General features: G+C 38.2%; 1 protein-coding gene across 1 annotated transcript in view; it reads left to right on the forward strand.

Moving 5' to 3' along the window:
* The window catches only part of LOC108681645 (platelet glycoprotein V-like), a 48,865-nt gene extending 23,073 nt beyond the window's left edge, over positions 1 to 25,792 (forward strand). The window contains exon 2 of the mRNA XM_018170699.2: positions 22,484 to 25,792. Within this exon, the coding sequence (XP_018026188.1) occupies positions 22,484 to 24,661 (2,178 nt within the window). The 3' untranslated portion in view covers positions 24,662 to 25,792. The remainder of the gene's footprint in view (positions 1 to 22,483) is intronic.
* Positions 25,793 to 26,661: the final 869 nt, after the last annotated feature.

Below are 26,661 nucleotides of genomic sequence, written 5' to 3' on the forward strand. Positions count from 1 at the left end.
CACGAGCCTTGCCTTCATTTGTCCTGAAATTTGCTCGCGCCGGCGCCCGGTGATCGCGCGCTTTTTTCGGGCTCATGCAAATGAAGCGATCTATCCTGATGGTGGCGGGCGATAGTTGGCCTGCTTTGATTATCCCGTCGAGCTGAGCCAAACCAAGACTACCTCTCGTAATTATTATTATGGCTTGCGGAAGACTATGACTTTCCTGGCTCTCTCGTGCCTGCCCATGTGTTGAAGCATCGCCATTAATATTGAAGCGCATAGGAAACGATTGTTGGGCCTGCACAAAGAGCAATATTGATCTTCTGATAGTCTCATAGCTTCAATGTTCATAGCAATAATCAGTTTACGAATAGTTACATCAAAGTAAGTCTGTTCCGAAGTGTTTAACTTGCAAAATAAATTCAAATGTTTTATTTAGTGACACAAGGTTTTACTGGACTTTAACATTAAATCTGTTTTCTTTTATACTCACAAACGTTGAAATCCGATTTCACATTTATTCTATTATAGCTTCCTATTCACGATAACGGCACGCAATATATGGTTCGTAAAGACATATTATTTCTTAAATATTTTTACCACATTTATCTCATTAACTTTCTGCAATATTAGGCACACCAAGAAATTTTCTTACACGAAATCTATGTTGATTCTCTGAATTATAAAAGCCATTCTCATCTTTCACAAATTTATTGATGTTTCGTCAGTATTTTAATATTGTTCTCGGACGTTCTAAGCAGTAACGTGCATAGTTCTCCGAGAACAGGCACATAAATCCAGCATTTCCGTTCCTCTTTCTCATGTACACTGGAGCCTGGCCGTGAGAATAATCGTGCATTCTTCACATTATCCACACAAGGCTCGGTCTTGACCACCGAGCCCTTATACTTACATGATTTATCATGCAGTGTCTCGGACGATCCAGCCAAATATGATGCCGAGGCCCGCCGAGAAACAAGATCAGCGTCGATCCTAGCACGATATTGATTGCACATAACTGCGTTCGATAGTCTACGACTCAGCTTTCTTTTACCTAAGAAGGTTCTCTAATAGAAAACATTTAAAAAGTTAGCGGGAGATAGCGATACATGAGCTTAAATGCAAAATGGGTGACCAGCTATTAACGAGAAAAGAGTACAAACAATGAACAAATTAGAATAAATAATGTCGATGATATCTAAGCTCGATGATGTAATTCCCATTCTTTGCATATTATATCCAAAAATTTCAAGAGCTTTGAATTATAGCTCGATATACTGTAATTAAAATTCGTGTGAAATTTTAATTTTTATCTGCAGTGGCGCATGAATGGAAAAAGATAGTTGCAGAATACTCTCGAAAGATCGAATATATATAAATTTTGATTTTTCTCAAAGGTCATACAGCATTGCCACTTTATCAAAGTGCGTAACCAAATATTTAATTGTGTGGGTAAAACCTGCATGACAGCGTTCCCCCCTTACAACTCTGCGAAAGCGACTCAGGAAAATAATTTGAATTCAAAGTTCGGGAACTCGAGGGAGTTGTAAAACATTAAGTGTCTTGACAAACCTTCGTGACGCTAAAGTCAAAATATCATCATTTGGATGAAGTTTTGAACCCTTGTCAACATTATAAATGATTGTTGTTACTTTCCTCAACTATTTATGATGGTTTCCCGAGAATGTTAACATCACGAGGTTTTGTTTCGCTAAAAATAGATTATGGGCCACGTGGAATTGAAAATTCTGCATAGGTTATATCAGCTTAGAAATAGGAGTGAGTCATGTCTGGTGAAGTGGTATTGACCATTTGCTGCTGACAGTGTTACTTGTACCAGACCAGATGAAGTATCGTTTTATGGTATTGTCCTGGTGGCCATAATACAAATATTAATTATTTATTAAGTGTGAGTAGTTTATTAAACTTGTTTGCTCTGAATTTCTTTTGCTTCCATCTGTAGAATACGGATGCCAGTACCTATATTTTATGGCTTCGAATACTTCCCACGTTACTTCTTCTCCGCAGCGATGCCTTACAGAGGTAATATTTGCCCCACAATAATTGCTCTATAACGGTAAACGCTTCTGTGTTACGGAAAGTACTAAATTTCTATTCTATTAGTAAGCTTAGCCGTGTTTTATCGAGGAAGAGAAGAAAGGCGTTAATCGGACAGCACTGCAGCTGTCTCTTATACACATCTAGATGTGTATAAGAGACAGAGTTAGTGTCGGTCACGATCATGAAAAAGTTTCAAGTTATTCCATTTTGTTTCTGCTNGAGGGAGGTTGTCTGTCAGGAGGAGGGGAGGGAGGGTGTCTGTCAGGAGGAGGGGAGGGAGGGTGTCTGTCAGGAGGAGGCGAGGGAGGGGTGTAGGGTGACTGTGAACTTCATCTGGCGCCCAGCGTGTGGTCCGCGCCTGCTCTGCCTGGCAGCGTGACCGCAGCTTGTGAGTTCTTTGCTCGGACTGCTGTCGTTGTGCTACTTCCAGCACATTATTATGCTGTTTACATTAAGCTACAATCATACTGCTTACATTGTACTACTATCATTTTACTGCTTACATTGTACTACTCATATCGCCCTGCTTATATAGTGCGACTAATATCATCCTGTTTACACTGTCCTACTAACATCATACAGCTTACATTGTGCTACTATCATCATGCTTAAATTGTACAACAATCATCAATGCAATGCAATGCGGAAGCAATGCCACTGGCAATTCTTTATAGTTATTCCCGATTAAAACCACTTAACAATTTTTTAAAACTTCAGCAATTTTGGAGGGCTCAAGAGGTTATTTTCACTAATGCATTTGCCTTTTATTTTGTCACGTCCGACCAAGCAATCTTGGCCTCCTGAACTTGCGATGCCACTTTTTATGGCAACGTGCCCGCTACTTATTAGAATTATTTATTTCAAGATCAAAGTCCTCATATATACAGCAGCAATTTCCTATAAAGCTGAACCAGCACCGTGTAAGTATTTTTTCGTAATAAATTCAAATTTAATTCTGAAAATTATTTTCATCAGATTCATTCCGGAAAAATATTTTTTCAAATTTTTATATTCATCGCCGTTCTAGAAATATTTGTTTGTATTAATTAAGGATTGGGTAATTTTCACTATATGCCAGTTGCTGGCGCAATAACTCCCTTCTCCCAGTGATATTAATCTATTGCCGCTCATAGTATATAATGTATAATTATATAAAATATTTATAATATTGTATAATGTTGGATAACACTTTCCATTTTCGTACATTTATCGTCAGTTCAATACAACTTTCGCCTACAGTTTGGTGCTTACGTTGATTGCCGTTTAATTGTAAAACACTTAATTTCACAGCTATACTATACGGCAAGACTTCTGTGCATACGGAGCGTATTACGCAAGTGAAACAGAATGAGTTATTTTCACTAATGCATTTGCCTTTTATTTTGTCACGTTCGACCTAGCCATCTTATATAGCCTCCTGAACTTGCGGTGCCAGTTTTTTATGGCGACGTGCCCGCTACTTATTAAAATTATTTATTTCAAGATCAAAGTCCTCTCATATATTCAGCAGCAATTTCCTATAAAGCTGAACCAGCACCGTGTAAGTATTTTTTCGAAATAAATTCAAATTTAATTTTGAAAATTAATTTCATCGGATTCATCTTCCGAAGAAAATTTTTTCAAATTTATATATTCATCACCGTTTTAAAATAATTTTTTAATATTAATTAATGACTTGGCAAGTTTCATAATATGTTAGTTACTGGCGCAATAACTCTCTTCTCCCAGTCATATAGTATCATTTATAATTATATAAAATTCCTTCATTTTCGCTTTGTACCAGCATCGGCGTTAGGTGTTGTTTGAAAATCAATTCATGATTCTAATCTAGAAACGAATTAAATTAATCCAGGACATAAAAATTAAGACATAAATTTGCTATTCTTTTTCAACTACTGTATTCAGCTTAAGCAATATTCTATTATTTTCATTCAACATCGACAGTCCGTGATAATATAACAAAAAATTTACTTCAATTTAAGAAACTCGGTGAATACAAGTCTGTTTTAACCAAGTTCCACATTATCTCCGTGCCAAGCTTCACCGATATTCTCTTCAATAGATGATAATCCTTTACGCTTAATAGTCATTATTGGCTTAACGTGTGATCTTTATCTGTATATCCATCAGTCGTACAGATCAATATCTCACTAATAGTATCATGACAAATTAGATCAAAAAGATCTAATCAAGATCAAGATCAGTAAGTTATTCGAATAAATAGAGGCAGTATTATACGATCTAAGACTTATTACAATGCCGAAAATATGTATAGTTGCCTATATTGACTAAATTTTACTAATACCAGATGAAACCGATGTCTGAATGTGACTATAAGCACATAAATATCAATTAACTTTGTGGAAAACTGACGACATCATGCCAACTAATTACAACCGCAAGCAATTTGAATCAATACTGGGTAAAATAAAATCACGAAGTTCGATTTTGAACGTGAGTTTAGAATGATTGATTGACTGGAACATTGCCGTTGATTATTAATTGTATCTTTAAACTATTGCGAGTTATGAATTTTAATGGCAAAGTTTATATGTCCTAGTGTTTCCAGTTTGAATGAGTTTCGGAGTATAACATTCCAACCTGAATTTCGCGTATATACATCAGAAAATTCCGACATAGAAGTGTCATCTGACACCGGAACGCTTTGTGTGGTTCTATCCTCGATAAAACCCTCTATGATTTCCTCTTCTGCAGAATGTCTCGAAACAATGTCTGTGCTCTTCACCATTGTTTATTAGCGAAAAACGCATCAATAACCATTTTAGACTGACTTTCATTCTATACACATTTCATTTACACATTTTTATACTCATTTTTACTCTCTCCATATGATATGTAAAATGCATCCTATCGGTACATCTTTCACACATAATTGCTACGTATTTAATTGTTTGGAAAATTAACCGCGGTTTGCATTAAGCGCTACTGACAATATTTAGTTCGCCGCACGTGCGCACGATATCTTCCCCCACGCATGAACAATACCGCGCGTCTCTGATGTCAAAAATCGATACCACTTTATGGTTCGTCAAGCGCGAGGGTATATGGAGCTACATATATCGATGACTCCATGGCGTGGTCATAAATAGGGAGTCAAGAATAACAAAATGATGCGTGTTTTTGGGTCTATAAATAAGCCTGATTTCATCCGCTTAATAGCAAGATATTCGGATGTTTATTGGACTCCTGAAAATATTTTTCTGGTTGTTAACCCTCCCAACGAGTCTCTCGACCAGCGGAATATTCTTGGTATTAGTGCGAGAATTAAACTGCGATCGCAATGACTTTGTTGAAGTTTATTCGAGCCTTGTTTATATTAGAGTGTTGTGCGAATTGTTTGCGTGTTACACACATCGCTAAATTTTCCCGGAATAATAAAACATATTGAATTCGCTTGTCTGTTACTGATATTGTAAGGTTAGACCTATTCATCTATTCTATATTGACAGTATTTTTATGTTAATTTGTTCTTATATTGAGGCTGATTACAAAATTACAGTAAATTAAGACATCACAGTAGTTGTATTGGATCCACTTTATTGTACGATTTCCTCCTGTGACTCTTGCATCTGTTATGCAACGACATTCAGACTGGAATTGCGAATTTAACTCGGGGTATCAAGGGTAGTCGAGCACCAACTCCCCTTTGATCGTTCCGCAAAAAAAGTTGTAATACCAAACTGAAAGCAGGTAAAATGTTACACAACTGCGTCGCGACCGACGTACGTAGTTGCATGTTTTTTTTTGCCGTTTAATGCGACAAACGCTGGCAGCGAGACATTAATGCAAACACGGACATGTTCGTTGCAACAGCATCGCTTCAAAGGATAAAATATCCATGTCGGACTTTGACAGATGTCCTTGCGTGCCTTTGATCTCGCCCGAACTTCCCCCAATGCAGCGAGAAAAGAAAGCGTGTTCTCTATTTGCTTTGCATCAGTCAATTAACGATTCATTTGTGCGCTTCACTGAGCCACTGCTGGCAGGGGAAGTTTTTTATGCTTGAGCAATACAAACCGCAATGGAAGCCGTGAGAACGTCGCGTAAAGGGATTAATTTGTGTTGTGTTACACTATTTGGTCTGATAAACATTTTTATATTCGTCAGCCACTTGTCTGTCCTAGGGTAACTATGCTTTTTCAGGTGACATTGGAAGTTTTAAGACAGGCTTAGGATAACTATGCTTTTTAGGTGGAAGTTTAAAGTTTTTTAAAGTTTTAGGTGGAAGTTGGAAGTCTTATGACAGGCTAAAGATGTTGAGTATTCATATTCGAGTCTTATTTATTGTGCAGCCATACATTGAACAATGCTACAATTATGCCCTCAAAGCAAGTGAAAAATGTTTACAATCGAAATGAACTAACTTTGATTAGATCATATGTAGCTAACTGGTCAACTCCTTATACTGAACTAATTTTTACTTTTATTTCAACTAACTCTGAAATGACTTTAGTGAACACAATTAAATTCTTACAAGTTTCTTATATGTCTCACAAAATCACGATTGGCCATTTATCATCAAAAATTGAACAAACCAATTTCCACATGTAAACATTATTTACATGTAAACATTGGTCAATAGAGAATTGACCAACAATCGTCGTGTGAACTTTTAATAGCTACAGGTAATTACAAATATTTTTATTTTTGCTTGATCGGGCGGGTTCAGTCAGTCAATTTATGGTCGAGTTATCGTTGATTGGCCGCGGCCATCGATATGACGACAAAGATTTTCCTAAGCAATGTTACCATAAAGGCTCACTGCGGCTGACGCTGATGGCCAAAGCCGTAAGTTGGCCGCCACTTTTTATGCCGCATAAAATACCAAGAAATTCTGAGAAACTGTCGATTAATAATGAATCTTTTCGACGGTCTTCACCTGGACGGACATTTGTTTTCGTTAAACGTTATCCGTTTTCTAAGTTTTGGGTTTTGGAAAAAACGTTCACTTGCGTAAATTTGCAATATGGAAGTGACAAAGGCGAATTTTAAGAGCGCGAAAACGTTCACTTGCGTAAATTTGCAATGGAGGTGACGAAGGCGAATTTTAAGAGCGCGGTGTTTCGAATAGCCGAATAATTAACATTGGAGATTAATATATCAGAAAAGGTCATTTCCATGTTGAATTTCAGATAATGTTTTTTGTTAATTACTGTTACATGTTACTCAGTTTTTTTATACCTTATAGTCATGTTGCACTTTTTTCGAGCCCCCATACTATGATTTCGTTTCCATTATTTTCAAACTTACCGAAGGATATCATAAAAATTAAAGAATCTTTAAATATTGTTTTATAGAGAAAAAACATTATTATGTCAAAAATATTTTACTAACCGTGTTAAAATAATTCATAAGGAAGCAAAAGTTTTTTTAATAGATATATACCCTCATTATTATTTAGCCATCCCAAAGATGGTTTGCCTATTCTTTTTCATGATAGTTGGCACCCTAATTGAGAAGCATGAGGATAACAGGAAAATATAGGAGAGCATAAGAATGCATCATACATGTACAAAATTTTCATATTTTGCACTGAGCTTCGAACTGAATTTCTCATAAGTTCACACGGAGCGCTCGTGCGCGCCATATTGTCTCGATGAGGCAATTCAGAAAAATCTTTGTGTCGGTGTCATGGCGGCAGCCCGACGCCATCCATCACGGGCTGTCGTGGTTTCTTCTCTAAGCTTTTATTGACCGGACCTGAGAACCCAATTCCGTTCCTGTAAAAACTCCATCAAAATCCAGTCTCTGCAACCCGACGAAATCGGCCGTCCAGAAGATATGCAGGCCGTACGCTTATTTTCATTATAAATAATAAGTGTGACAAATCTGTTCAATTATGGCCCACTTATCTCACACGCAGAATTTGGATCTCTTATGATATGGTATGTCCAAGTATTAACAAGCACAATTTTATTATTATCTCAAAATTAAAATTCAACACTGACAGTTAAATTCAATGTTAAGTTTTTTACGATGATAGATGGGAGATTGAATCATAAATTGGCCTGCACATCAATCAAACACAGTTCGTGTGTGGCCCTGTGCTCGCGTCACACAACTCGAATGCGTCGCCTATGAATGGCATCGTTTTTATGACACTTCAAGTTGTGTTTTTCTGTGAGTTTTAAAGTATGTTTTCCGAAGTAGCCTCACCCCAAGTAAGTGCTTATTGCAGCCTACACACGCACCTGCTCAGGGGCGTCTAGCGACCAACCCCATCTCAGTGCGACACTCGTAAGCAGTTAACCACACCCCGCCATTACGATCCTTGTCGTAGGGGATCCAACTCTATTGTTATACACACATAAAACACTGTGATGCCTGCCCTCGAGCCTGCAAGGAGCTTCATCTTGCGGTTATTGGCTCTAGGTTTATGACATAGAAATAACGCAATAACCGAATAAATAACTACCGAGGTAATCGGCAAAGCTCTTTCAATCTGCAACTATTCAATCAATATAAAGTAGGTTATGCTATTAAAAATCCTAAAAGTTCATCTGTTGATTCAGTCTGTATCTTTGAATTTGTGTCAGTACAGTGCATGCGATATCAACTTACGTAAGTCAAAAATACGAATGGTTTCATCGTATAGTAAAAAATTTTAAAGTCATGAAATTTCGCAAAATTCAAGCAAGTGTTGCTACCATGAAAGCAATTTCTCGTTTTTTTCGTCGGTGTAATCGTGAAATATAAGAACAGGATTCTCTATTTGAATCAAGCTGAAAAGTTCTAACTTGTTCTAGCAATCAAATAACTATAATTTCTACTAGCTTCTTAGTGTACTTGGGTTATTCACTTTTCAATTGAATCAACTCAACTCAATTTAAACGTGAGTTGGTTTACGTGCGGTTTTACAATCGGACTGACTACTTGAGATTTCACTCCGTGTATTGAAATATTTAGCCGTTACTTTTCTAAAATGTACTTCAGCTTTCCACTTACTTCTTTTTCAGTCATTTTAATATGCTCAATAATTTTTACGAAACGCTTTCGTCATAATTATCACTCAGCTAAGAACTTTATGATTCGTGTGAACACTTGTTCGCGACTAAACATCTTGTTTTTAGGCGCGACGTGTTACCACGTTGTGAGTAAATTGTACTAGCATTTTTTGCGTTTTAGAAGGTATTTGCTTGGAAGTTTGTTTTCATTTCTACCCCACAAAACGGTATTACTTTTTCATCAGTTTCCACTTTATATATGAGTTTACTGTCTTTTTAATTGTATCGTGTAATTCTTAGATCAAATTTACTCAGTGGGTTGTTTTAGAATTCCGATAAATTCCATAATTACTCAAGCATTCTTCCCAGTCTTTTAACTGCAAATATATTTCTTTACGCGTTTTAATTCCAAATGATTTTACTTTTTCGAACGTAATACTTTCAAAATAATACATTAGTTTTTATATATTGCTGTGTGGCACCGTGTGATCATCCAGTCAACTTTGGGTCTCACTATACTAGTGGATCTTGTACTCGACAAGAGTCTTCGTAGTTGTAATTAAATTCCGACTGAACATTTTAATAAATTTCGGATCGCTACGCATAAAAATTTGATCATTCTGATTCATATTGAATTAATGCACACGTGACTGTAAACCTTCCCATTCATTTTTAATCTATATGCACAAGACTACAAGCATTCTTAATCATAGATTACCTGCGTGCAAGACTGTAGACATCCTGATCCATCTTGAGTCACATCATCCCTGCGTGCAAGACTGTAGACATCCNTCTCTTATACACATCTAGATGTGTATAAGAGACAGGTGCAAGACTGTAGACATCCTGATCCATCTTAAGTCACATCATCCCTGCGTGCAAGACTGGCTCAGCTGTCGCCGGTTTTCTTGCTCATCATCAGCGCCGCTACGAACGCTCAAGCCGTGCCATCTTGAGGCATCATTTAATTTTAATTGCCATGGGAAGCGCTGGTATTTTTTGTTAATACCCTGGCACTATAAGCGCACCACCAGAGCCGATGTGCCACGCTGTCAGTTATAATTTTTATGTTTCATTTCTTCTTGGTTGTGCAAGAAAAGCTTGGCGTTGAGGCGCGTGTCTGACAAGCCTTGGGGTTCGCTTCTCTGGTTTTGTCGAGACTCGAATGACGGTGGAGTCGACGTACTGCGCTTCATAGAATTTGTGCAAATTGACCAATTCTTTGGTTTTATAATAATGTTCATAATAGTTTTTGAAGGGTATCTTAAAGTGAAATTATCAGTTATTCAGACTTCTTAGAAAAGTTTAAAAATTTCCTACAACCTGTATTTATTGGTGTTATTCCCTGGCTGGTTGGGGAACGATTAATTAATTAAATGTGTTTTGGTTTCGAGTACATTAGGTGTCCGTCCAAAGAATTTTAAATTTTTACGAATCTTTTATAAGTTTAAACTTCACAATTTTAAGTTAAAAGGAAATATTGATTTGAAATAACATACAATTAATATTACTATGCTGAAACATGGCAATGAATTCCAAATCGACAACATATCGCCTGTCTTCATCTCCATATGCCATGACGATGTCCACATGTTTCCGGAAATCGACCTGCCGGTTTAGTCGTCAAAATTATTGGTTTATGAAATATCCATGTAATTAATTAGTGTTTTACCATGAACTCCATTGGTATAACCACATGTTCAAATAAGATCCAGTATAACATAGTTGACAATGGGTTGTGGATTAGGCGGAGATTTGTTGAGGAGAAATCAAAAGCAAGCCATGCAGTTCACAGTTCCACCAGCGAGAGGAAGAGTCCAGCCCAGCCTTGTACTATTCCTTGGAATGTCATTCACAATTGGGCGTCTGTTCAGAGAGTTGAAAGCCTTTTATGAAACCTCGCAATGATGCAGGACCTAAATCATCTCTCTGGAGTATCATGTCGATCAGAAAATCCTTAACAAACTCGCATCACTGAATGCAACTAAAGTGCCACGTGCTCTGCCTTCTTACATGCCACCTACTGACAGTTTTTTCTGTTGACTATCTTCATCACACTTCTTTTATGTAACGCCCAATTTCCTTGTGTCATTCACCAATTTTCATGAACTTTACACGATTTTACATCTTAGTCTGTTACGAACTTATTCCGGGTAGTGTCTAGCCTTATTGTTTCAAATTCTCTGCTTCACTTCCCCAAGTGTTATTCATCTCGGCATTCCCGCCTTATATTCCTCACTCTGGCCATCATAAGGAAAGGTCGGCGAGTGTCCGCCTGCATTCCTGCATCATTCCTCACAGTAGCCATCACAAGAAAGGGCCCGCAAGTGTCCGCCTGCACTCCTGCCTCATTCCTCACAGTGGCCATCATGAGGAACGATCGGCAAGTGTCCGCCTGCACTCCTGCCTCATTCCTCACAGTGGCCATCACAAGGAAGGGCCCGCAAGTGTCCGCCTGCACTCCTGCCTCATTCCTCACAGTGGCCATCACAAGGAAGGGCCCGCAAGTGTCCGCCTCAAGAAGATCTTTTCAGCGCCGCGTTTGTGCTGTAGGGCCCTCGCCTGCGCACACACAATGGCCAAGTCCTCGCCGGCCGTTACGCAAAGACTTTGTTCATTTCAGTGAGCATCTCGTTTGTTTAGGGACGCTGACCTCTTCTGAAAAGCGGAGTAAGTTCATAGGTCAGCTTGGGTTTTTAATTTATGGAGGCATTCTTCACTTCTATGATATACTGGGAAGATTATTATATTTTTGGGAGGATTAGCACTTTTTTTCGCGTGGATTATTAATTTTTAGAATATGGCCGTCATTGTGACATTATTCTCTATTCTCAAATATAATAAAAAATTAAAATTTCTGATCTGTGCAATAAGAATTTGCATTGAATTTTTTTATCATAAGCGAATTTCGATCATCATACGACATTTTTTACTACTCATATTTTCGGTCACCTCGCGCAAAAAGTTGAGTCGTCGCGAATTGCAGCGTAGGAAATTTAAATTTATCCTATGTATAGAGAATTTATGCATTCTTTTCTATCAATATGTCATGATTTTTAATTTGCCCAATAGTTTAGCGGGTCTTGGGTTTCGAGGTTTAAAATTAGAAGCGCATATAAGGAATCGCTATGTATAGATTCAATTACATTCTTTATTACTTTAATACTTATTTATGGACTAACAGAAACGTGCACTTAACGAAAAATGTCATGACTACTAAACTATTTAATGGCTCCTCGACTGTTTGTGATCCTTTAAGAATTTTTATTTCGTATAAAAGGCATAAATGGCTCAAGGTCCTGCGATGCCTCGTAAATTTTTGTTCCATTCAGTGCAGCGACCTGCGCAATTTGTGGGAAGCCATGGCAGGATTGTTCCCGCATGATTTAATGCAATGTGAACTGAATATTTCAATGACGTCATCTTACATAAAATTTGGCTATCCTTCAACTTTTTTATTATTTTTATGCGTTATTTCATTTCAGTTTCTTGTATGAAGGCTTTTCCTGAAACTAATTTCAAATTCTAAATCAGCATTTGAATCCACTAATAAAATGAAGATTGAGCTTTCTGCAAACTTGAGCCTCATAATATTTGGTTCTCGCCATATATAACGTACTCGAGGAAGACGAACGTATTTCTCGCGTCCAATTTAAGAACAGAGTCTGCTTTTGATTTTTCTGCCAAGGAATTGGTGTTAGCAAAATCTCCATATGTTTCGCAATTTGCACAGCCTCTATTGGTTATAACAACTATTCAAAATCACTGGCGATACTTCAACGGCCGACTCTTGTCCTATCTGCGGCCACTTCAAACCAAAAATATTCAATAGTGAAGAAAATAACATTTCTGGTTTTAATGGCTGATGCACGTAAAGTTGGGTGAAGTATAAGACCCTAGCGCGCCGTCGCTGGGAAGGTTGTTGTGGCAAGACGAGCACTTGAATGTATTGTGCATGTCAGACACGCATGCCAAGAACTGCTGTGTGAATGACACGTCTGTCTCAGTCGAGCTCGTACTCGGGTCCTTCAATAGGACCGTTTTGGAACAGCTAACTGGCTATACAAATGCATTCCAGGCACTTACATTGAGGTTCAATTGTCGTTCTAATACGGTGGAATTTAGGTGCAATAAATTCACGACGTTCTAGTTGTCTAAAATCAATGTTTTAAATTCGCTTATAAACACATTTGTCTGTATGCTGTTTACCTAATCTAAGCATCGCATCTTAACTTCAATAGTCCAGAAAACTTAATCAGAATTTTTTCAAATCTGAACCGTATTTGCACAATCCCAATTGAAATCATAGTGATGCCGGGGACAGTGCACGATAAGTCATTGAATTATTTATTATTTCCAATAGCTGCTGGGTGTTGTGATGGCTCGCGGGGGCAGAGGCTTGGGTGTCAAAGTGACCCATTTTTTATACGCGATACACTGTGCGATTAACTCCATATCTCAGGTAGGAATAGCATTACGGATGAGAAGACGAATTTGTCTGTTGGAGCAGCAGTGAGGCAGACCTCCTGCCGGGCCTGCCTATCATAACGGGACATCTGAAACTCGGCTGGCCCTTCCAATCTCAGGTCAGGCCTAAGCATTTCTTGGTCAAGGCTGTCTGACCGGAGCGGCATGCAACAATGAAGTACATTTTTTCCAACTAGATGCTCTAGTATTCAAGAGCAAATATATTTTTGCACACAAGTTTACATTTCTCCTCGCGATTCTGTCATTGATTGCATTTCTTAAATTCTGGAAAAATTTTTCTCGTCATAATAACCGTGCCTTTGCCTGGAGTAGCGCCCGGATTTTCATTGAACCCTTTTCTTTTATATCGACATTTCACCGTACAAATTTCAGTGTAGTTTTGTAGTATCATGTAGTATCAATTTGTAGTATCATAGCATTCAATAAATGAATGATATATGATACTACGTTGTGGCTTCAACCATTTCCTTCGTGAACAGTTTATTCAGTCGATCAATCAAAACAATTTACTTGCAATCATTTATGCGGGATTTTTATTTCATTTTAGTAATACCTTTCGCACTATATTACGAGTTATTAAATTTTGTAACCTTTTAAAAAAATTAATTATGACGTTAAAACTTTAATAAAATTTCACTCATGCAAACAAAGTTGCTTGCTCCATGATTATTGATATATGCGAGAAAAACTTCAATATTTTAGCCGAATGTGTCGCGGTGAGAACTTCTCATCTTCGTTCCCATGGCAAGTGCTGGTCCGTTGATGTTATCTTGATCACCGGCTGTACACGGACGTCTAAACGAGCTCTCTTGGGCCGTTCACCTGTCCTGAAGACGATTTTATATTTGCGCTCTAATGTTATTCCTACCATATACCAGATATATCTTTTAATCGGCCGGTGAAAACTTAATGACCGAGAACAGAGCACCGGAATCCTGTATGCCACATCCTTATCAGTCCACAGATTTTGGCCGACATAACGGTCGGCTGTGTAATGAAAGTTGGTAGACCGAAGATAATTTATTTATTTATTTATTGGTAGGCCGAAGACAATAAATTTTTTTCATTTATTTATATTTACATTTATTTTGTCCCTTCGTCTCCAGCAAATCATCGTTTGCTTGTTAATCTTAATTGCACGGTATTCGGTTGGCAGGCGACGATTTAATGGATTGCGACTCTAATTAGAAATTTAGTCTCGAAATTTAGTAAGGTATACAAATTGTTGTACGAGTTACATTGAATAGATTCGCTTGTGTAAACTAGTTACAGTAAATGCATTTGCACAACATGATCACTAACGTGTACCAGCCATCTTGCTCAGACATAATTACTAACACTAATATAATTGGCGTAAATACATAGTCGAATGTACGCGCTTCCATCTCATCGCTCCTTCAAATACGTTCATCTCGCACCCTCGACAACTCGGTTCACAGTTCCGGTACGAATAGCATTATGGGCAGAACTGAACTCGGCCGCTCGGGCACTAAAGGATTAAAGCTTATCGCTGCAGATCAAATGATTGATCTTTTAGCCCAGATCTCTTAAGATCTCTGTCATAATCTCTTGGAAGGATCTCATTTGACGCGATGCGGTCGCTACATTTTGATGACTCTTCTTCATATATGGCTTTACATAAGTGATTTCCTCTCAGAATTTCGTTACATATCCTGAAATTTCCCGGCTGTTGGCGACACAGAAATGCCGGTTCGTAGCGCCATGTTTCGACTGAGCATTTATTTATCAATTACTGTAATTGTTATCGACCGTTGAATTTGGCATTCAATTTATTATTCAGCAGATACATTCATTTACAGTGCACTTTGAATATACCTTGAATTTGATAAGTCAGCTCATTAATAGATATATATAAATCAATATAATTTCTAATTTCTTATCTGCACTTATTCAGTATACTGAATCCTTAATTCTAATTAAGATGTCCATCTTCTTTTAGAATTAATTTTAACCTTGTTGCTGATCTAATGACCTAACTTTAAGTTGATTTACACAATTAAATAAGATCAGTTCTCCCATAAAAGGTTGATTTAAAGGCTGATCTGATAATTTTACGCGGAATATCTGCGGTCTGTAATGGCCGGCGTCCGTCCTTCCATGCTCAGCCTCTATTCCTTCCTCGTCGGCAGCAATTGACTCTTCGCAGCGCAGGAATTAAGGCGTCACGACGTCGTTCCGTTGGTGCAGGTGCCGACAGTAATGGCCTTCATTAGTACCAGTTTAGTATCAATAAAAAAGATTGTTTTTCTACGCTCTTGCATTGATAAGTGCCGGGCTTGTGTAGAATACTTCTCTATGAGGCTCCCTTTAATGCTGACAAGTGTATGTATGTAAATTGATTAATCCACGGCTTAATATTCATATGAATAGACTGTAAAAATTTTTTTTTGTGGCTGTAAATAACACAGATTGTCTGAACAAAGATCGCTTTTTTCGACTGCATGACATTCAACAGCGACAGTTATTGTAATTCACGCCGGGCTAATAAAAAATTAGTTGTGGCCCTTTACCTGGACGTAGAACACACATGTTAATTCTCATTAAATTTTATTTAATTATCTTGTTGAAAGGCTGAGTCACTTCAGGCATTCTTCCTCTCGTTAATTGTTACTCTTCACGAGATGAACGCGCCACTGCAGTCACGATTTCGCGTTCCTGCTCTGCTGCCGGGCCATTTTTTTTAATTATACGGAGAATGAACTTCAATTTGAGTTTAATACATTTAAATTCATACAAAATTATAATTCAATACTTTCAAAATTTCCGTGTGATTTGCGTGCTTACATTACAAGCAATGAAATTGGAGCGTATCTCGTCCTTGTATATAACTCTCAACTCTTTTCAAGTTTATTCTACTGAATAAAAGCTTTGTGCACCAAATAAAGGCCTGCCTACAGAACTCGCCTAATGTCATACAACAACAATGAAATTCTGCAATCAATATGTGATGAAGTTAAAAAAATTTTAAACTAAAGCATAGACAAAATTAGCTAGCGTTTGAACGAAAACTATCTGAAAGAGAGAATTCATCAACAACTATACACGGCATTTTATTCAGGGGGCGCCTCTTTATACATTTGCTATCAAATTTTATTTGATAGAGTTAGAATATCTTGGAAACAGTATTGCTACAGTAATATGATTTGTCCAAATAGTATTTCTTTTCCCGTACGATAATTGGAGCATGCATGTCCTTGAAATTTTTTGAAAAATCGTGGGAAGAATATGAACTTTTAATGAGTTTTATGCCTGCGGTGACAAACTCGTTATCGTGTAAAATAATTGTTTTAAAGGACACTCATTTAATCTACCGTTTAGTTCAGCCTCGCCTACGCTCAATACTGGATTGAAACGCAGAAAAACGACGCGTATATGGAAAATTGCTCGTTGGGTTGCTCAGCATCAAGGTTTCCTTTCATACCATCGCCATGCAGTAAATGGCAGGCTTCCAAGCCCTAAACCCTGGGTGTGCAGACAGTCCGTCCGTCTTGTCGGCGACACTTTAGCGTAATGAAGTCGAAAAGTCCACATACGGGGGATACATTTAAAAAGAACATATACCAAAAGATAAGGGAAGTCTAATGATTTGCCATCAATGGTTCTCATGAAGTAAATCATGGGCCAAATTTAAAAAATATATATCCATGTCAACTTAGGCTCAGCATTAAACTTCTGACGCCAAAGTTGCTGACGCATCGGATCTTCCTCGGATGATTTCTGATATATTTACGTATTATTCGTGATTTACCGAGAAATGTGATTAGGATTGAAATAAGTTGAACAGTCATGCAAGAATTACTCAACATTCAGAAAACACTGCAAGAGCGTTTTGAGTTCACGAGGGTTTCGGGAATTTGCCAGTGGTTCTTTTGATTCATAAGCATCCATGAACTGATTGAAATTTTTAGCCATACTGGAACTTATAGCAATTTAATAAAAACAAATAAAAACAAGGGCCGCATTACGAACTAAATTCAGAGCATCATGCAATTTATGGAAGTGTGCTAGCCTGATTTACTGAACGCATATTATCCCATGAAAATCATCGTCCACGTTTGCCGGATAATCGACGGCGGATGGTCGATGACGGCGAATCCTTATAGCAAGTGCAAATTATATGTTTCTGGGACTTTACACAGTAGAGATTAATAGGATTTACGTCAGATTCGCAATGAAAATAAGCACACAGAACGTTGTTCCCAATTTTAGCGCATTTTCTCATTTATGGAAAAAAGGCGCTATTAATTGTGCTCGCCATGTCTGTCAGTCCGTCTGTCCGTCTGTCTGTCTGTCCGCCCGTGACTTCACGTTTTCGTCGACCAGAAAATGCGCTCTCTGTCACTCACTGCAGTGAGTACTGAGTTATATTTTTAAGACTTATTTGCACATAAATGTTCCTGCTTATACCCGAGTGTCATACCTCTCCGATGTTTATATTTATGATTCATTCGTAAGAAATGTTGCTCTTCTCTAACACGCATTTAAATTTTTCCTCTTCTGCACGAAGTTGCTACAGAAACATGTAGGATGTGTTGAACATCCGCGCTCACATTTCGCTCATTGCCGCGGCACCGAATCTGAAGTCAGTCACGGCAATAGGTACAAATTGAGCCTGATTTACTGCTCCGATGTTTTAGAGCCTCTCTGAGGATGTCCATCCATCGTTTGCCACCCAAGAGGACGAATTCGCCAGCCAGTAGTAACGTTATTCCTTCAATTGGTAGGGCTGTGAAAGGGTTCAATAATACGATGAATGAGCTCTGCTACTTCAGGCGGCTTGGGCAATTACATTTACGATGTCTCAACCGACCTTCGTGCTATTCGTGCCTATGTATTTTAATCAATCGCCTCGGGGATATTCACACTGCTACAGTCTGTGAGTGTGATGCTGGAAATGATGCTCCGAAAAAGTGGTATCATTGTAGTTTTACTTATCGAAAGTCATTTTTTCCTATAAATTATGATCTCGTTTTAAAGCAATAAATTTATTATTATATTTATCTCATATTTATATATGTGCATCTGCAGGCCTGCTTTACTCAAGCTGCAATGATTTTGATGGATTTTTCTGCGCTTGCTGAAATTATTCAAACTTTTGAGCATAAGCATATGTATATTAATAAATATACTTTAAATGTTTTAAGTAAGAGGCTTTCCACATTTTTTCGTATGAATCATTTATCCTCTCATTACTTGAGGGATGGCAGTCTTTCCATTGTTGCGAAGCTTCTTCATGGTTTTGAAAATTCGAACATTAAATCATTGTCTTATACTATTATTCATCTTAAACAAAATTTATCGAAACAAATTTTTCTATAAATTGCATCAATGATTTCGATTAATTTCTACTTTGCATTTAAGTTCAATCTCACCAGTTAAGCGTTGCCAGTCAATGATACATATTTTTGAATAGCCTGTCAAATCTATGCTTAACACGCCATAAGCAGAAATCTTCGGATAAATATAACAATTGTCAATTGTCACTATAATTTTTTTGTGAAATCTGTTCAATCAATTTCAGCCATTTTTCTAAACAACAATCTAATGAAACAGGATCCGTTTCAAATAGTTCTTCGACAGAAGTAGGCCAACGTCGTCACTGTTTTAGCGTCACAAGCCACTCACTTGGATAGTGTCCAAGTGTATTTAAGGTATCCGGAGTTTTGGTCGAACGGCTTCTTCTTGACTGGACCCTTTAACGCTTTTGTGTCGGACTCGAAAGTCGGGCCTTTGTCTCGGGTGCGCTCAAGTGCCTCCAAGTCCCAAAAATATGGCGGAAAAGAACCGACGAGGTCCGCTTGATTGACGATTTTTTAACCCCACCAAGATAAAATTGCATTATAACTCCAATAAATTAAGTTCAATCTTCATTGGGCCCATTTACGTTAGATAGAAGATTCAATTTTTTAGATAATTTGAATGATAAGTAGATAAGAAATACATAATTGTTTGATTGAAAATACTTTTCCCCTTATACGTTGAAATTATGAAATAAGAAGAATCACCAATGAGACTTACTATCCCTCATCATGGGCATTTAGTATTCCCGCTGTTACATGACTTCTAATTAGCTGAGCTATCGATCATTGCCTTATTGTGATACTCTTTCATCTTTCCTTGTTTGTAAAATACGTTCGCGCCTTTTGACGAAAGCTATTCCGTATCAACGCGCAAACATGTACTTTTAATGTTGCTCTACAGAATATTTGCTCCGATAAAAAATTACGAGTCGATGGTTTCGAAATGATGCAATACGGTTTTCGATTGTTAAAACTATCCTACCAATTATTTTCACTCACCAACCAGTCTCGCGCATCCACCGACCATTTTCGCGCATCCATACTGTGCAATGCATCCATATACAAACTTTTCTTACACAAAAAGAAACCAATCTTGTTCATACTCCAATCGCAATTATGTATCCACCAATCGTTCTCTTACAACCACCACCAAATCCGTCCAACCACCAACCATACTCGTGCATCCAACGATCCTTTTCGTACGTCCCCATGTGCACCTACCGATCTACTCCAAGTTTCAGAGTTCTCACTCTAATCTCGAACGCCCCAGTTTATTATACAGTCTTGTTATTCGTAGATTTATGATCATGTTCGGCCATCGTAATCATGTTGAGTATACGTAGCTCGCTGGGGCGCACTTTATTGCTTATCTCTGATCTCTGCAGCATTTGTTATAATGCGGCCGCTTAGATAATTGCAGTCCATCAATGCAAATGGGGCGCGTGATGGAAGAATTTCTCATATTAAACGGGTATATATTTATTATTGTTGCCTCATTTGCGAGGTTCCTTATTAATTGTAATCACTAAAAGAAGGAATTGTCAACAGCAGATGAGTAAAGCACACATACTTACGGCGCATCAAATGGAGTCGTAACATCAGTAATCATTTAAGGTTCAGTTTAGTTATGAAGTCATTTTCTACTATTAATTGCGCCTAACATCAGGGTAACTTCGGAACCGTTTTGTCCGCGCGCAACCGCAAGACTTGCTGATGCCCAAATACGGATGCGGCTGCATGCATATTATGCCATTCACTCGGTGTGAATTTACGACCGAAGTTCGTGGCCAAGTTCATGATTGAGGTCGGGACGGCGCGGTAGCCTTCGCGTGCCGCATCGCCTACAAGCGACCGCGGAAATGTCGGGCGGCAGGGACGAGGGTTCAGTATTTTATTTGTTATCATGTGTGAAAAATCATGAATAAGTGGAAGAATAAGATGGTATTTTAGACTTGGATTGAGAACAATTGATATTTTCTGAAGATATTCTCGAAATTTTGATACATATTTATCAAAATTGAAGATTGATTTTGTACAGCTTTAAAAAATATTGTTGAAGAAAATAAATTCATAAATAATCGTAAATCTTGGTTATAAATTTTACTTAATCTATGTATCGTTCTTTTTGTCAAAGATTTAATTTCCACCTCATCTGACGAATGATTCGACGACGAAGTGAAACAATACGTTCTGTCTGCTGCCTCCTGTGCTATGATGGACTATTTTTTAATAAAGCAATTTCTTAATGATACCAAAATTACAGCATTATTCTCCCACTCCTGCGCAACTTAGTTTTTCGTAATCCCATACCTTTTACAGGGATGCATTTTATTAACATAGGATTTGCGTATTAATGCTTCAATCGTCGGAGAATAAGTGAATGTACATGTATGGGAAAGTAATTCTTTCGTTTCCAACGCTAGGTAAATCGTTTCTTCTTTTATCCACACTGCGCTATCACTATAAAAGTACACATCTTAAATGTTTCAACTTGTACAGCTCGCGCTTAAAGGTGATATGCTATTCACGAAACAATCAAGCGCAATCTGTTCGTCAAGCCTGAGACTTAGCTTATAGCTTGACTTGGCCTAACCATTGAACTATACTGTTATCGAAAATTTCATGTTACGACATGAATTTTGATTGTATTTATCCACTGATAAGATCACTTCATTAGAACCCATCAACAGATGGCGTCCCAAGCTTCCTGTTACCATATTCTAAATTTTTGGTGTGCACAGCATGTATCTTTTCTTTATTTGTTAAACTTTCTTTAAATATTTTTATGTAGCTCACTCGTGGTTAGGACAATTATTTTGATCGTGAGGCTGATGGTCAAATTTTGCACGTGAATAATTCTGCTGTTAACTGGATTCATTCTTATAACGAATTTCTTGGCTTTCACCATTTACATTGCTTGAACATATTATATATAGCATGCTCCACTTAAAATTCAAATGACACGCACAAATGTGCGTGTGCCCATTACGGCCAGCGTGTTGCTGGCGGTTCCCTTGGCACCGCTAGTCGTTTATTTGAAAGGTCGACAAAGGCGACACGTCGGCCAGTTATTGAATGATTTTCGAGCTGTTTGGTCGATTTGGGACAAAAGAAGAATCCTTTTGTGGGCATTCGGCGCGCAGAAAAAGCTTCCGGCTTTCCTTTAGGCCCACTTTTGTTTGCGATGTTCCGGATTAGGCTGCAGTTCGCATTGAGCTCGAAACGGGACGGATTCGTTCGTTAATGATACATTTCAGCTTTTCATTCATGTGCTTTTCATGTATTGCAGCTGTATTTAGGAAAATTGTCTTCACAATTTTCTGACTGATATGAAAGGCGGTTAGAGAAATAAAAGCCACTTCTTTTAGTTTGTTACTTCTTCGAAAACTTGAAACGGACAAATTTATTAGGTTGTCATCTTCGTTTAACATATGTTGCAATTTGCAGCAGAATTAATCTCTCAGTTAAATTTTTGAATATTTGTATTAATTATAATTCACAGATTACCCTTAAATCTCGATTTGCAAGTCAATAAACTTCGTTATTACAGTGATGGGCAGACGGATGCTTTCATACCTATAATTTTCACAAGTTCACTATAGCAGTGACGACTCGGTCCTTTTAATATTATACAAAACTAATAGATTCCATATTTTCTCTGTGCAGATGGTGCAGAAGAGGACGACTGAAGCGACACTGTGCGGGGTGATGCTGTTGTTGCTGCTGGTCGCCTCCCCCGTGCACGGCTACGGCAGTTGCCCGACACTTTGCTCCTGTGCTCTGGACTCCCGAGGACGTCGGGAAGTCACTTGCGATACAGGAGGCCTAAAAGACCCCTTACCTGTCATGGAGATGCCCTTGGACACGGAGGTTCTCATCGTTGATGCCCCCGACGGCATGCACAATTCACTGACCCTTGGACCAATTTTCAAAGGATTAAAGAAGCTCGAGATTGTGACTGTCGCCAAGTCCCGAGTTCCCGCTATTGGGGAGCACTCGTTTTGGGGTCTGCGATATTTGCACACACTTAATATCTCAAGGAATGAGATAACCTCGTTGGTAGCAGCAAACTTCCGTGGACCCGAGGAACTGAAACATCTGGATTTAAGCCGCAACAAAATCGAGTCGATGCCATCAGCAGTTTTTCGTTACGCCAGGCAACTGAGAAGCTTGAATCTTGCACACAACAGACTGCCAGAGCTTGTGCCTCGAGTTTTTTTCGGGTTATCCACACTTACTTCGTTGGATTTAAGTCACAATCCTCTTGGAGTGCTACCAGGCATGGTGTTTACTGATGTTTTAAACCTGAAGGAACTTAAATGTTTGTCATGCAATCTCATGGTTGTAGAAGACGATCTGCTCGACAATCTACTCTTTTTGGAGCATCTTGACTTCAGTGATAATCGATTAACATCAATCCCTGCTGTCTCAAAATGCAAAAATTTGAAAACGCTGATCCTGTCGGGAAATTTGCTGTCGCACGTACCAGCCGATGCCTTATCTGGCTTACCTCTTTTCGGCTTATCTCTTGCCTTTAATCGAATAAAATCTATTCATCCTCAAGCCTTTTCTAATAACACATTGCTCACGCATGTGGACATATCATACAACAGACTCGGTCTTATGCAAGTGGGAAACGTTTCGCCTGTCAAGTCTCAAGCTTTGTTGAACTCCGACGCTGAAGTGCTGAACTCCATATCTCAGACTGAATTCGAAATTGTGAACACACACTCTAGTGCTCTGCAAGCCTTAATTCCTGTGGCCGCAAATTTGAAAAGGTTAATTATATCTGGAAATTTCCTGCAACTCCTTGATATTTTCCCAGTCATGAGACAAATCCGCCAATTACGATTCCTTGGCCTCGGTGATCTTGGACTCTCTAAGTTACCCCAAGATTTCTTACAACACTCCCGGCATCTCAAGGTCCTGAACGTATCAGGGAACGCGTTGTCAGAATTCCAACACCATCTGTTGTACTCTGTACCTCATCTACATAGCTTGTATTTAGACCACAACAACTTACGCGGTTTGTCTGAAGATCTAGTGACCGCTTTCATCGCCATGCGATCGTTGCTCACTATCAGGCTAGAAGGGAATCCTTGGCACTGCGACACTTGTCAGGTTTCGGCCATGATTGCATGGCTCGAGACTGCGTCCCATCAGCCCCATAGCACGGCTCAATGTCGCAGTCCTGAAGGCACTCATCTCTGTCTCAAATGTACTAGTCCGTCGCCCATGGCTGGGCTTGAGCTTGTCTTGCTACGTCAAGAAGAGCTGCTCGAGTGCGGCTCAACAGAACCTTCCTCATGGCCAGCATGGCTTGGTCATGATTCTCGTTCGCATTCACAACATCCACGAGTTATGGGGGTTGGCAGCGACAGCCAGCTGTCCAAGAAGGATTTGCGCAAATCACAAAACTCGGTTGTGGCTTTCTTTAAGGACCATCTTGCGTTGCTGGTTGGCGTTGGATGCGGGTTGGTCTTGGCTCTTCTTGTTGTTGTCGTCGCCTCTGTGATAATTGTGCGAAGACAATCGGCCCTGTATTACACTACAGAAGAAGAAATTGAACGGCAAGAGAAGTTAGTTGGGCGCAACAATAATGACAGTCCAGTGTCTCGCACCACCCAAACTACGCCGTCCCCAACCCCTACTAAAGTCCCATCATCCTCCTACCAACCCATGGCCATCAGTCGAGTTCATGCAAGGGTCCCTATCACAAACACAAGAACCCCTCCCATCACCAGCACCAGCACCTTCAGGGCCCCTCCTAGGAAAATTTCATCTAATATTGCAACCATTGACGAGGTTGCTGCTTTGGATTCCAGCAACACGATCGCCGCGTAACAAACTTCCTACCAGTAAAAATTTCGCCGTATGTTGTCAATATTGATCTCATCATAGTTTTCATACATGACGCTCACTCTGTTGCCGAAAGTTGTGTGATAAATTAAAAATTTAAATATATTAAATTCCTGGACAACATGCTGCTTGTAGTTCTGCAGCTGTTCGTAAATTTAATTTCGTTTCCACAACAATTAGGTGAAGGAAAAAAATCAATTCTATGATATTCTGAGAATAGAGAGGATGCGAACCGAGAATCAAAGCGAATCTATTGATTAAGGTGTGATAGTGTTTGAATTTACTGTACATTAATGAATTGTTTGTATATTTTGAAATAAGAATAAGCTAAGCTTATAATGAAGATCTTAATTTTAACATTATCTTTAAGATAATTCTAAATTGATTGCCGACATGAATCAATTGACAGCCAAATATATCATTAAAACGTGCGAAAACATAAGAATTCTATTATAACTAAATTACCTAGATGACCAATAGAGTGTAAAAAATATATGATTAAAATATCTTCATCAAAATTTATGTATCTAGTAAAAGCTTTAAAGGGACAATTTATTCAATCTTTGACTGCGCTCGGAGCAGAGTTTACCTCCTGAGGGATAGAGCGCGTGGTGTACAAATTAAATACTAACAAATAGTTTAAAATCAAAATAAATGCGCTGAAAATTGTCCCAACTTGCTAAGAAAAGCAAAGGGTTGTAAATATAAAATTGATCTGGCATCTCGGGAAAAAATTTGTGTGCAAATTTTAATGAACAAGGCAAGGCCGGTGCACTGTTCCCAACAAACTCACCGTTTTCTGAGGAATTGTTTCACTTGATTAACAGGCATTTGGGTGACTTATATTCCGTTCTCTAGGCCCTTTTCTATCTTCAACGTTTATTCTTCGTCAGAAAATTTTTCAAGATAAAAATGGATACCTTGTTGTCACTGTTGACGCGCATGCAGACTGCACAACACAAAGCGTCACTTAAATTCCTATTTAAAAAAATTCAGATCCAATAGTTGACAAATTCTGTAGAAATTTTGTAAAAAGTCTCTGTTATGGTCAAATCCAGAGTTTAACTCTTCGCAGGTCATGAGAATAATATTCATTCAATGATTATATAATTAATCCATTATTTTCTCATCTATATTGTTATGAAATATTTTTATTTGAAAATCCAATGTGAAAATCTATTTATTCCAGAGAAATTCGTCGTAAATTTCAATGAATGCAACGCAAAAAATTAACTAAGCAAAACGCCCGCTAAAACCGCAATCAAAATACGCGTATTGCTAAATCATTATCAGATAATTTACGGCTTAAAATTCAAAGCCGCACGTCGGTGTGGCTTATTAGAATAGATGAAAACTTACGAAAATGTTTTCTATTGCGTGGGAGAATTTGTACTATACTTATTGTTGAACAAGTTGAATAATGATTAGTTTATACTATTAATCGGAATTGCCGTGTCAAATAAACGTTTATTTAAGTGACCTATAGTTAAGCAACTAACAAGATATTATTGAACCTTTGAGTACATGTAAGTTGGCAGCTATACATCACTGCCGTGTTTATTATGAAAAGCCATCTTGTGTAAAAACGTTGTCAGTAAAATATCATCATATGAGTACATGTAAGTTGGCAGCTATACGTCACTGCCGTGTATATTATGAAAAGCCATCTTGTGTAAAAACGTTGTCAGTAAAATATCATCATAATGAGTATTTTCATTCCTCTTTATAATATGACGATCCGTACTATGCAGAGCTTTCAGGAGCCACCGTGTATAAAAATTGAAAATGAATTGCACGGCGCACTACTCCATATCAGCTAACGAATGAATGATATATACTAATTAACTGCAGCGTTTAATGCCTACGTATTGAGTGGTCGGCCACCTGTGAATTTATTCACTAAGTAAAGTAAATCATTTCTAGATAATATTATCTGCATTATTTTTTCAAACAAATTTATGGTTAATATATTTTGAAGAATTTCC

This window comes from Hyalella azteca, unplaced genomic scaffold (genome assembly GCF_000764305.2).
Source record: "Hyalella azteca isolate HAZT.00-mixed unplaced genomic scaffold, Hazt_2.0.2 contig13523, whole genome shotgun sequence".
NCBI lineage: Eukaryota > Metazoa > Arthropoda > Malacostraca > Amphipoda > Hyalellidae > Hyalella > Hyalella azteca.